This window comes from Oncorhynchus kisutch, linkage group LG23 (genome assembly GCF_002021735.2).
Source record: "Oncorhynchus kisutch isolate 150728-3 linkage group LG23, Okis_V2, whole genome shotgun sequence".
Taxonomy (NCBI): domain Eukaryota; kingdom Metazoa; phylum Chordata; class Actinopteri; order Salmoniformes; family Salmonidae; genus Oncorhynchus; species Oncorhynchus kisutch.
The window spans coordinates 42,088,553-42,102,794 of NC_034196.2; the positions used below are offsets into that span (position 1 = coordinate 42,088,553).

The window sequence follows — 14,242 nt, forward strand, 5'->3', positions numbered from 1 at the left end:
AGTCTCAACGTTTAATTGAAGTTTTACGATATATATTTTTTAAATATATTTTTTTTATATCATATACTGTAACGATGTAACCTGACTTTAAAAAACATCCATAGTATGCTCAAAATATAATGAAAACCAACTATGAGCAACATAACTAAAACACAACATTAGACACCAGGTTTTTTCATCAATACCATGAACTGATCACCTCTGTGGCCCTGCAGACATTGACGAGTGTGTGGTGAATCCTGTAATCTGCGGTCCTGGCACCTGCTACAACACACTGGGGAACTACACCTGTGTGTGTCCACAGGATTACATGCAGATCAACGGGGGAAACAACTGCATGGGTGAGTGCTTCATTACACAACGTATAAATAAGAATAATATAGTATTTCAATGAAAAGAAATACGTTTATCCAAAGTCACTCACAGTCATGTGTTCTGTACACTCCAGACCTGGGTTTAAATACTATTTGTTGGTCTTCTGTAAGCTCAGTTTGTAGGACATGGGGCTTGCAACACCCGGATAATGGGTTTGATTCTCAGGACCACCCATACGTAAAATGAATGCGAGTATGGATAAAAGCGTCTGCTAAATGGCGTATATTATTATATTATTTGAAATAATTTCAAACACTGTATCTGTGGTTGATTGAGCATTCCTGGTATAATCCCAAAAGGTCAAACCCCGCCCACCTGGCCCTCCAGTCAGGTTAGAGAAAACACTCAAAGTATTACAAGTATTTAAAAGAGTAGATAAAAAGGAGGAAGGAAGCGCTGCTAAGGTACACAACAGTAGGTGTTGGTAGACAGAAGCTGCTAAGGTACACAACAGTAGGTGTTGGTAGACAGAAGCTGCTAAGGTACACAACAGTAGGTGTTGGTAGACAGAAGCTGCTAAGGTACACAACAGTAGGTGTTGGTAGACAGAAGCTGCTAAGGTACACAACAGTAGGTGTTGGTAGACAGAAGCTGCTAAGGTACACAACAGTAGGTGTTGGTAGACAGAAGCTGCTAAGGTACACAACAGTAGGTGTTGGTAGACAGAAGCTGCTAAGGTACACAACAGTAGGTGTTGGTAGACAGAAGCTGCTAAGGTACACAACAGTAGGTGTTGGTAGACAGAAGCTGCTAAGGTACACAACAGTAGGTGTTGGTAGACAGAAGGGGCTCTTTGATAAAAGGGGTAAATTGGTCATCAAAAAGAAAGGAGAACCAAGGCACTCTACATATAATTAATTAAAATGCCTTTATCTGTATGGCATGATCAATGGAAACAAAGTTTTAAAAACTCTTGACTCGTTTCAGGCTGCATGGCCTTCGTCAGGGAGTACTTGAACCCAGGTCTGGAATATACCTCATCCTGATTCCTCACGCTGCAATAATATAAACTCATTAATTAATGTGACCTACTTTTTAAATTTGAATTATTACATGACGTTTCAGTCATTTAGCAGACTCTCTTATCCAGAGCGACTTTACAATCAGTGCATTTATATAAATGGATAGGTGAAACAACCACATATCACGTATGACACATCGTTACATTACTAAAACCATAATCACATCTATCTTAACCACGATCTTCTACTGCCACCGTGTTCCTTTAAAAAAAAAAACAGACATGAGAAAGAGCCTGTGCTACAGGAACTTCAATGGCACAACGTGTGAGAACGAGCTGCCCTTCAACCTCACCCACAAGATCTGCTGCTGTGCCTACAACGTGGGCAAGGCCTGGAACAAGCCCTGCGAAGCCTGCCCAACCCCCGGGACTGGTCAGTAGCACACGCATGCACGTATACACACACACACACACAGACACACACACTCAGATACACAGCATTATTCATGGTAAAAAAGGGTTTTGAATGGCTTTCCTTTCCAGGTGACTATAAGACACTTTGTGGAAACATCATCCCTGGCTTCAAACTGGATATTGAAACTGGGAAAGCAGTGGGTGAGACATACTATTCTGCTCCTACTTAGTCAACTTGTATCCTTTTTACATGAACCACATTCACTTCTGGTCCTAAAAAAAGATATGTGGGGTTTCCTGAGTGGCGCAGTGGTCTAAGGCACTGCATCACAGTGCTAGCTGTGCCACTAGAGATTCTGGGTTCGAGTCCAGGCTCTGTCGCAGCCGGCCGTGACCAGGAGACCCATGGGGCGGCGCACAATTGGCCCAGCGTCGTCCGGGTTAGGGGAGGGTTTGGCCAGCAGGGATGTCCTTGTCCCATTGCTCACTAGCGACTCCTGTGGCGGGCCGGGCACAGTGCACACTAACACAGTCTCCAGGTGTACGGTGTTTCCTCCGACACATTGGTGCGGTTGGCTTATGGGTTAAGTGGGCATTGTGTCAAGAAGCAGTGCGGCTTGGTTGGGTTGTGTTTCGGAGGACGCACGGCTCTCGACGTTCGTCTCTCTCTCTCTCGAGTCTGTACGGGAGTTGCAGCGATGAGACAAGGTTGTAATTACCAATTGGATACCACGAAATTGGGGAGAAAAAGGTGCACTTTAAAAAAATTAAGAAACAGTTATGTCACACAGTACATGCATCTGTCTCTTCAGGTACTTGTAAGTGTAAGAACCAGTGACTTAACTTTAAGTAAAGATATGACAGATTTGTTAAAAATCGTTTTTGCTTCCTGTTTCAGATATTAATGAGTGCAGAGAAATTCCAGGTATCTGTGCTAGCGGGGTCTGTATCAACCAGATAGGGAGCTTCCGCTGCGAATGTCCCACCGGTTTCAGCTACAACGACCTGCTGATCATCTGTGAAGGTAACGTTGAGGAAACATTCAGTCCCTACTTCTGATATTGATTGTAACGTTGAGGAAACATTCAGTCCCTACTTCTGATATTGATTGTAACGTTGAGGGAACATTCAGTCCCTACTTCTGATATTGATTGTAACGTTGAGGAAACATTCAGTCCCTACTTCTGATATTGATTGTAACGTTGAGGAAACATTCAGTCCCTACTTCTGATATTGATTGTAACGTTGAGGAAACATTCAGTCCCTACTTCTGATATTGATTGTAACGTTGAGGAAACATTCAGTCCCTACTTCTGATATTGATTGTAACGTTGAGGAAACGTTTCAGTCGCTAAAGTTAGGTACTACTATAGCTGAATAAACACCTGATGTAACGTTAGGTACGACTATAGAAACACCTGATGTAACGTTAGGTACGACTATAGAAACACCTGATGTAACGTTAGGTACGACTATAGAAACACCTGATGTAACGTCAGGTACGACTATAGAAACACCTGATGTAACGTCAGGTACGACTATAGAAACACCTGATGTAACGTTGGATACGACTATAGAAACACCTGCTGTAATGTTGGATACGACTATAGAAACACCTGATGTAACGTCAGGTACGACTATAGAAACACCTGATGTAACGTTGGATACGACTATAGAAACACCTGATGTAACGTTGGATACGACTATAGAAACACCTGATGTAACGTCAGGTACGACTATAGAAACACCTGATGTAACGTTGGATACGACTATAGAAACACCTGATGTAACGTTGGATACGACTATAGAAACACCTGATGTAACGTCAGGTACGACTATAGAAACACCTGATGTAACGTCAGGTACGACTATAGAAACACCTGATGTAACGTCGGATACGACTATAGAAACACCTGATGTAACGTCAGGTACGACTATAGAAACACCTGATGTAACGTCAGGTACGACTATAGAAACACCTGATGTAACGTCAGGTACGACTATAGAAACACCTGATGTAACGTTGGATACGACTATAGAAACACCTGATGTAACGTCAGGTACGACTATAGAAACACCTGATGTAACGTCGGATACGACTATAGAAACACCTGATGTAACGTTGGATACGACTATAGAAACACCTGATGTAACGTCAGGTACGACTATAGAAACACCTGATGCAACGTTAGGTACGACTATAGAAACACCTGATGTAACGTCAGGTACGACTATAGAAACACCTGATGTAACGTCAGGTACGACTATAGAAACACCTGATGTAACGTAGGATACGACTATAGAAACACCTGATGTAACGTCAGGTACGACTATAGAAACACCTGATGTAACGTTAGGTACGACTATAGAAACACCTGCTGTAACGTTGGATACGACTATAGAAACACCTGATGTAACGTCGGGTACGACTATAGAGACACCTGATGTAACGTTGGATACGACTATAGAAACACCTGCTGTAACGTTGGATACGACTATAGAAACACCTGATGTAACATCAGGTACGACTATAGAAACACCTGATGTAACGTCAGGTACGACTATAGAAACACCTGATGTAACGTTAGGTACGACTATAGAAACACCTGATGTAACATCAGGTACGACTATAGAAACACCTGATGTAACGTCAGGTACGACTATAGAAACACCTGCTGTAACGTCGGATACGACTATAGAAACACCTGATGTAACGTCAGGTACGACTATAGAAACACCTGATGTAACGTTGGATACGACTATAGAAACACCTGCTGTAACGTTGGATACGACTATAGAAACACCTGATGTAACGTCAGGTACGACTATAGAAACACCTGATGTAACGTCAGGTACGACTATAGAAACACCTGATGTAACGTCAGGTACGACTATAGAAACACCTGATGTAACGTCAGGTACGACTATAGAAACACCTGATGTAACGTCAGGTACGACTATAGAAACACCTGATGTAACGTCAGGTACGACTATAGAAACACCTGATGTTACATCAGGTGTTTCTATAGTCGTACCTAACGTTACATCAGGTGTTTCTATAGTCGTACCTAACGTTACATCAGGTGTTTATTCAGCTATAGTAGTACCTAACTTTAGCGACTGAAACGTTTCCTCAACGTTACAATCAATATCAGAAGTAGGGACTGAATGTCAGGTACGACTATAGAAACACCTGATGTAACGTCAGGTACGACTATAGAAACACCTGATGTAACATCAGATACGACTATAGAAACACCTGATGTAACATCAGGTACGACTATAGAAACACCTGATGTAACGTCAGGTACGACTATAAAAACACCTGATGTAACGTTGGATACGACTATAGAAACACCTGATGCAACGTCAGGTACGACTATAGAAACACCTGATGTAACGTCGGATACGACTATAGAAACACCTGATGTAACGTCAGGTACGACTATAGAAACACCTGATGTAACGTCAGGTACGACTATAGAAACACCTGATGTAACGTTGGATACGACTATAGAAACACCTGATGTAACGTTGGATACGACTATAGAAACACCTGATGCAACGTCAGGTACGACTATAGAAACACCTGATGTAACGTCGGATACGACTATAGAAACACCTGATGTAACGTCAGGTACGACTATAGAAACACCTGATGTAACGTCAGGTACGACTATAGAAACACCTGATGTAACGTCAGGTACGACTATAGAAACACCTGATGTAACGTTGGATACGACTATAGAAACACCTGATGCAACGTCAGGTACGACTATAGAAACACCTGATGTAACGTCGGATACGACTATAGAAACACCTGATGTAACGTCAGGTACGACTATAGAAACACCTGATGTAACGTCAGGTACGACTATAGAAACACCTGATGTAACGTCAGGTACGACTATAGAAACACATGATGTAACGTTGGATACGACTATAGAAACACCTGCTGTAATGTTGGATACGACTATAGAAACACATGATGTAACGTCAGGTACGACTATAGAAACACCTGATGTAACGTCAGGTACGACTATAGAAACACCTGATGTAACATCAGGTACGACTATAGAAACACCTGATGTAACGTCAGGTACGACTATAGAAACACCTCATGTAACGTCGGATACGACTATAGAAACACCTGATGTAACGTCAGGTACGACTATAGAAACACCTGATGTAACGTCAGGTACGACTATAGAAACACCTGATGTAACGTCAGGTACGACTATAGAAACACCTGATGTAACGTCAGGTACGACTATAGAAACACCTGATGTAACGTCAGGTACGACTATAGAAACACCTGATGTAACATCAGATACGACTATAGAAACACCTGATGTAACATCAGGTACGACTATAGAAACACCTGATGTAACGTCAGGTACGACTATAAAAACACCTGATGTAACGTTGGATACGACTATAGAAACACCTGATGCAACGTCAGGTACGACTATAGAAACACCTGATGTAACGTCGGATACGACTATAGAAACACCTGATGTAACGTCAGGTACGACTATAGAAACACCTGATGTAACGTCAGGTACGACTATAGAAACACCTGATGTAACGTCAGGTACGACTATAGAAACACCTGATGTAACGTTGGATACGACTATAGAAACACCTGATGCAACGTCAGGTACGACTATAGAAACACCTGATGTAACGTCGGATACGACTATAGAAACACCTGATGTAACGTCAGGTACGACTATAGAAACACCTGATGTAACGTCAGGTACGACTATAGAAACACCTGATGCATCGTCAGGTACGACTATAGAAACACCTGATGTAACGTTGGATACGACTATAGAAACACCTGATGTAACGTTGGATACGACTATAGAAACACCTGATGTAACGTCAGGTACGACTATAGAAACACCTGATGTAACGTTGCATACGACTATAGAAACACCTGATGTACGTCAGGTACGACTATAGAAACACCTGATGTAACGTCAGGTACGACTATAGAAACACCTGATGTAACGTTGGATACGACTATAGAAACACCTGATGTAACGTCAGGTACGACTATAGAAACACCTGATGTAACGTTGGATACGACTATAGAAACACCTGATGTAACGTCAGGTACGACTATAGAAACACCTGATGTAATGTCAGGTACGACTATAGAAACACCTGATGTAACGTCAGGTACGACTATAGAAACACCTGCTGTAACGACTATAGAAACACCTGATGTAACGTCAGGTACGACTATAGAAACACCTGATGTAACGACTATAGAAACACCTGATGTAATGTCACAGGTTACTAGATGTAACAGTGGAATGTCTCTCCAGCAGTGTGTTTGATAGTGGAGGTTACTAGATTTAACAGTAGAATCTCTCCAGCAGTGTGTTTGATAGTGGAGGTTACTAGATTTAACAGTGGAATGTCTCTCCAGCAGTGTGTTTGATAGTGGAGGTTACTAGATGTAACAGTGGAATGTCTCTCCAGCAGTGTGTTTGATAGTGGAGGTTACTAGATGTAACAGTGGAATGTCTCTCCAGCAGTGTGTTTGATAGTGGAGGTTACTAGATGTAACAGTGGAATGTCTCTCCAGCAGTGTGTTTGATAGTGGAGGTTACTAGATTTAACAGTAGAATCTCTCCAGCAGTGTGTTTGATAGTGGAGGTTACTAGATTTAACAGTAGAATCTCTCCAGCAGTGTGTATGATAGTGTGGGTTAATACAGGTAACAGTTCAGACCAGTATCCCATTACAGTTTTTGTGTAGCGCCCAATGGTGTCCCCCCTCTTCCCCTCCCCCTCCTCCTCATCCTCCTCTCTAATTCTTAGTCTTCTGTCTTTCTCGTTTTGTCTTTTTTACTCCGAGCCTCCGGGGCCACATACACTGTCAATCTGCGTTAGGCTCTATTGGTCGGCCCGGCAACACAATATCTCCCCTCGGGAACGGTCCGCGGTCACAATGTGGTCGACCTCCCGACCGTGGAAGTCAGGGGAGCCCGACTGAGGCTCCTCTTTCATGTCTGACCAGTTTGTGTATGGTGACCCCAAGAGGGAGAGTTCTTGCACACTAACTGCTAGTGGTTAGACTCTAACCAAGGAAAAATACACAGCAAACCAATTATAGGTCCTTATTGGACTAGAAGTTGGCCTCAAAATCCCCAAAGAGAAAGAAATGTGATTGTGCAGAGACATGGAGAGAGGGCAAAAGGAAAACTAGTCATTCAAAAGGGTTTATTTTAAGTCAGTGTCTTAAGTCAGTTTAAATGTAAAGGGGGGCATATGTGTAATGTGTGAAATCAAACCAATCAGACATAAAGGGTGTATTTCAGTGAGAACGTGACGCTTTGACAAAATGTAACACGTTTCTGAGGAACGCTCGCATAACAATGACGTGAACGTGGCCTTGTGGGTAATAATTAGATTCTGCTGCTTCACTGTTTAGCATGGCCTACATCACCTTCTCTTTTTCTCCACATCATTCTGAGAAATGTATTTTTGGTGTTTTAGAGACATTTTAAACACAATCCAGATTATTTTTTGTGTGAAGGGGGGGGGTTTTGTGGAAACCGAATTCTTCTCTCGTGGATTTCTTCAGTTTGGCGTTACAAATGTAGTTGACACCAATCTTTATTTCATTTAGGATAACTGAGGCGGCGGTTAGGCTAGAAAGCCTTAATGATGCCCCTCGAATGTAACTGTAGTCATATAAGCCATTTCTATTTTAATCCAACCCTTTCTGTTTTGATTTTATATCTATATTTGTCCTCTTCAATTATTTGTAAGGTATTTCATGTGAAACTACTATAATTCAGTCCTAGAGTACCAATCATTTTATTCCGACTTGAAACACACTCTGTCTGTCTGTCAGTTTCTCTCTCGGTCTCTGTCTGTCTGTCAGTTTCTCTCTCTCTCTGTCTGTCTGTCAGTTTCTCTCTCTCTCTGTCTGTCTGTCAGTTTCTCTCTCTCTCTCTCTCTCTGTCTGTCTGTCTGTCAGTTTCTCTCCCTCTCTGTCTGTCTGTCAGTTTCTCTCTCTCTGTCTGTCTGTCTGTCAGTTTCTCTCCCTCTCTGTCTGTCTGTCAGTTTCTCTCTCTCTCGGTCTCTGTCTGTCTGTCAGTTTCTCTCTCTCTCTGTCTTTCTGTCAGTTTCTCTCTCTCTCTCTGTCTGTCTGTCAGTTTCTCTCTCTCTCTTGGTCTGTCGGTTTCTCTCTCTCTCTGTCTTGTCTGTCAGTTTCTCTCTCTCTCTGTCTGTCTGTCAGTTTCTCTCTCTCTCTGTCAGTCTGTCAGTTTCTCTCTCTCTCTTGGTCTGTCGGTTTCTCTCTCTCTCTGTCTGTCTGTCTGTCAGTTTCTCTCTCTCTCGGTGTCTGTCTGTCTGTCAGTTTCTCTCTCTCTCTGTCAGTCTGTCAGTTTCTCTCTCTCTCTGTCTGTCTGTCAGTTTCTCTCTCTCTCTGTCTGTCTGTCAGTTTCTCTCTCTCTCTTGGTCTGTCAGTTTCTCTCTCTCTCTGTCTTGTCTGTCAGTTTCTCTCTCTCTCTGTCTGTCTGTCAGTTTCTCTCTCTCTCTGTCTGTCTGTCAGTTTCTCTCTCTCTCGGTCTCTGTCTGTCTTGTCAGTTTCTCTCTCTATCTGTCTCTGTCTGTCTGTCAGTTTCTCTCTTAATCTGGTTTTGTGTTGTGTGTGTGCATGTGTTTGGGTGTGTGTGCTTGCGTACTTGCGTCCGTCTGTGTGTGTGTGTGTGTGTGTGTGTGTTCCAGACATCGATGAATGTAGCAGTGTGGAGAACCTGTGCCAGAGGAACGCTGACTGTATCAACAGCCCTGGGAGCTACCGCTGTGAATGCTCAGAGGGCTTCAATCTCTCCCCCATAGGAGCCTGCATCGGTGAGACAACAGACACTCCTCACAAATCCCACACATGCTACATCCCTCATGTACCCTATTCCCTACATATCTGCACTGACCAGGGCTCATAGGGCTCTGGTCAAAAGTAGTGCACTATATAGGGAATATGGTCACATTTGGGATGTAAATGAAAGTGATTCTCACCAGTGTGTCTTTGTCCTGGTGTGACCTATCAGACCAGCTGTAGCCTTTTGCTGCTAAAGTCCAGATGCACTGTGGACAGGCAGCGACCGCCAACACCATATTTACCCAATGTCTCGCCCCAGTGTGATCCTTGGCAGGCCCAGGGCTCTGCCTTGTAAAAGAGCACTTAGCTGCATGTCTGGAGGATTACCTAATGCACCCTGTGGCCTTGACCTGGTCTTATCCAGAGGATTACCTAGTGTACCCTGTGGCCTTGACCTGGTCTTATCTGGAGGATTACCTAGTGCACCCTGTGGTCTTGACCTGGTCTTATCTGGAGGATTACCTAATGCACCCTGTGGGCTTGACCTGGTCTTATCTGGAGGATTACCTAATGCACCCTGTGGGCTTGACCTGGTCTTATCTGGAGGATTACCTAGTGCACCCTGTGGGCTTGACCTGGTCTTATCTGGAGGATTACCTAGTGCACCCTGTGGCCTTGACCTGGTCTTATCCGGAGGATTACCTAGTGCACCCTGTGGCCTTGACCTGGTCTTATCCGGAGGATTACCTAATGCACCCTGTGGGCTTGACCTGGTCTTATCTGGAGGATTACCTAATGCACCCTGTGGCCTTGACCTGGTCTTATCTGGAGGATTACCTAGTGCACCCTGTGGCCTTGACCTGGTCTTATCTGGAGGATTACCTAATGCACCCTGTGGTTTGACCTGGTCTTATCCAGAGGATTACCTAATGCACCCAGTGGGCTTGACCTGGTCTTATCCGGAGGATTACCTAGTGCACCCTGTGGTCTTGACCTGGTCTTATTCCCCTCTCTCTCTCTCTCACTCTCACTCTCTCTCTCTCTCTCTCTCTCTCTCTCACTCTCACTCTCTCTCTCTCTCACACTCTCTCTCTCTCTGTCTCTCTCTCTCTCTCTCTCTCTCTCTCTCTCTCTCTCCTTCTTCTCCTCCTCCTACCGTTGGGAAGACCGCAACGAGTGTCTGGAGATCACCAACGTGTGTAGCCATGGCGAGTGTGTGGACATCCAGGGGGGCTACGAGTGCAGGTGCCACCACGGCTTCAAGGCTACGCCCAACCGCAAGATGTGCACGGGTGAGAACCTTCTAGAAAACACTTCAGGCTCTCGCTTTCAATGGAGGCTGATGTAATGGCGGCAGGGTAGCCTAGTGGTTAGAGTGTTGGACTAGTAACCGAAAGGTTGCAAGTTCAAATCCCCGAGCTGACAAGGACAAAATAAGAATTTGTCTTGCCAATTTAAATAAAGGTTAATTCAAATAAATATCAAAATGGAGACCATTCTGAATACCATTTTCACCTTCTGTTTTGGAATATTTGGTTGTCCTGAAATGTTTCTGGCCTTAGATATTGTTGGTTACTTTTAAGATCACGTCTATGCACTCCATTTGAGATAATTGACTGAAATATTTTGTAGTGTTACAACATTATCATGTTAGTCGTACCTGTCTCCAGATGTTGATGAGTGCGAGCGGTTTCCTTGTCGCAACGGAACCTGCAAGAACACAGTGGGCTCCTTCAACTGTCTGTGTCACACCGGGTTTGAGTTCTCACGCCACAACGACTGCATGGGTGAGCACCTCTGTCCCCTGGTTCATCTAATGATTTCTGCCCCCCCCCCCGCCCCCCTGTTCTAGGCATGTCCTTTGAGGTTTTACACCCTAAAATAAATACTTTATGACAAATACATTTTCAAAAATGTCTTTAGAAATAAACCTGCTACCTAAAGGGCATCAACTTCTCTTTTTTGGAATATAACTTGTATTCACTCTTGTATTGATGTGCTGTTTTGTGTTGTGGTTGGCAGATATTGATGAGTGTCAGACATCCTTTGGCACGCTGTGCAGGAAAGGCCAGTGTATCAACAGTGTGGGCTCCTTCCAATGTCTGTGTGAGGAGGGCTACAAGCTAACCCCCGATGCCAAGAATTGTATGGGTAAGAACTGTCCTACTATACTGTATGGGTTATGATCTGTCCTACTCTACTGTATGGATAAGAACTGTCCTACTCTACTGTATAGATAAGAACTGTCCTACTGTATAGATAAGAACGGTCCTACTGTATAGATAAGAACGGTCCTACTGTATAGATAAGAACTGTCCTACTGTATAGATAAGAACGGTCCTACTGTATGGATAAGAACGGTCCTACTGTATAGATAAGAACTGTCCTACTGTATAGATAAGAACTGTCCTACTGCATAGATAAGAACTGTCCTACTGTATAGATAAGAACTGTCCTACTGTATGGATAAGAACTGTCCTACTGTATAGATAAGAACTGTCCTACTGTATAGATACTAACTGTCCTACTGTATGGATAAGAACTGCCCTACTGTATAGATAAGAACTGTCCTACTGTATAGATAAGAACTGTCCTACTGTATGGATAAGAACTGTCCTACTGTATAGATAAGAACTGTCCTACTGTATGGATAAGAACTGTCCTACTGTATGGATAAGAACTGTCCTACTGTATAGATAAGAACTGTCCTACTGTATAGATAAGAACTATCCTACTGTATGGATAAGAACTGTCCTACTGTATGGATAAGAACTATCCTACTGTATAGATAAGAACTGCCCTACTGTATAGATAAGAACTGTCCTACTGTATAGATAAGAACTGTCCTACTGTATAGATAAGAACTGTCCTACTGTATAGATAAGAACTGTCCTACTGTTTGTCGTTCACGGTGGTAGGCTACTTTAACATGAGGGGTACTCAGCTTCGTAACATATTTCTAATGTAATAAATATTATTCAATCTATTATTGGGATGATATAGCTATTTTTGGTAACACTTAACAATGAGGTCACCTTTACAAGTGTTTTTAAAGAGTTATTGCAAACTGTTACTGCTGTTTCTTAATGATTATTGTCATTAACCAAAGGTGAGTATGTCAAGGTATGTCAAAACATTTTCAAAACATTTCCATGCTAATGTTCTGATATTTTAACATGGTGTTTCACACATTACCCTACTATTTATCCTCCCAACTCGTTTCCTCATTTTCTCCAGATGTGAATGAGTGTATGATCTTCCCCGGGACCTGCACTCCTGGAACCTGCCAGAACCTGGACGGCACCTTCCGTTGTCTCTGTCCCCCGGGCTACATAGTCCAGAACGAGCAGTGTATAGGTGAGGTTTCATCTACGTCAGCTACATAGTGGTTGGAAAAAATGTATTTGACTAAATACAATGCTTTTTCTCTGTTAACAAATTAACAACAGACTGTCTGCATGCTTATAGAGAAGGGCACTCAACATGTACTGAACTGACAGAAATGACTGATGATTGGTTGGAAGAAATTGATAATAAGAAGATTGTGGGAGCTGTACTGTTAGATTTCAGTGCAGGGTTTTATTTAATGGAAGCTTCTCTAAGGTCAAACATGTAAAGTGGTGTACTGCAGGGCAGCTCTCTTGGTCCTCCACTCTTTTCCATTTTTACCAATGACCTGCCACTGACATTAAACAAAGCATGTGTGTCCATGAATGTTGATGATTCAACCACATACTCATCAGCAACCACAGCTAATGAAGTCACTGAAACCCTTGACAAAGAGTTGCAGTCAAAGGGTTGCTGACAGTAATAGCTGATCCCGAACATCTCTAAAACTAAGAGCATTGTATTTGGTACAAATCATTCCTTAATAAGTTCTAGACCTCAGCTGAATCTGGTAATGAATGGTGTGGCTGTGGAACAAGTTGAGACTAAATTACTTGGTGTTACCTTAGATTGTAAACTGTTATGGTCAAAACATATAGATTCAATGGTTGTAGAGATGGGGAGAAGTCTGTCCGTACTAAAGAGATACTCTGCTTTTTGACACCACACTCCAAAAAGCGAGTCCTGCTCTAGTTATATCTGATCTTGATTATTGTCCAGTCATGTGGTCCAGTGCTGCAAGGAAAGACCTAGTTAAGCTGCAGCTGGTCCAGAACAGGGAGCCACGTTTAGCTCTTCATTGTAGTCAGAGGGCTGATATAAATACTATGCATTTCAGTCTCTCTTAGCTGGGAGTTGAGTAGAGACTAACTGCATCACTTATTTTTATAAGAAACATTAATGTGTTGAAAATCCCTAATTGTTTGCATAGTCAACTTACACACAGCTCTGACACACACACTTATCCCACCAGACATGCCACCAGGGGTCTTTTCACCGTCCCCAAATCCAGAACAAATTCAAGGAAGAGTACAGTATTATATAGAGCCCTTATAGAATGGAACTTCCTTCCATGTCATATTGCTCAAATAAACAGCGAACTTGGTTTGAAAAAACAGATAAAGCAACACCTCACAGCACAACGCCTTGCCCCCATGTGACCTACTGGTTGTGTGTCTGTACTGACATGGGACCTACTGGTTGTGTGTCTGTACTGACATGTGACCTACTGGTTGTGTGTATGTGCTGACATGTGACCTA

At 43.0% G+C, this 14,242-nt stretch overlaps 1 protein-coding gene across 1 annotated transcript in view; it reads left to right on the forward strand.

Moving 5' to 3' along the window:
• The window catches only part of fbn2a (fibrillin 2a), a 217,767-nt gene that overhangs the window by 164,666 nt on the left and 38,859 nt on the right, over positions 1 to 14,242 (forward strand). Inside the window, exons 40-48 of the mRNA XM_031802448.1 lie at positions 216 to 341; positions 1,617 to 1,769; positions 1,880 to 1,951; positions 2,649 to 2,774; positions 9,502 to 9,627; positions 10,762 to 10,887; positions 11,266 to 11,382; positions 11,618 to 11,746; positions 12,833 to 12,952. Of these exons, the coding sequence (XP_031658308.1) occupies positions 216 to 341; positions 1,617 to 1,769; positions 1,880 to 1,951; positions 2,649 to 2,774; positions 9,502 to 9,627; positions 10,762 to 10,887; positions 11,266 to 11,382; positions 11,618 to 11,746; positions 12,833 to 12,952 (1,095 nt within the window). The remainder of the gene's footprint in view (positions 1 to 215; positions 342 to 1,616; positions 1,770 to 1,879; positions 1,952 to 2,648; positions 2,775 to 9,501; positions 9,628 to 10,761; positions 10,888 to 11,265; positions 11,383 to 11,617; positions 11,747 to 12,832; positions 12,953 to 14,242) is intronic.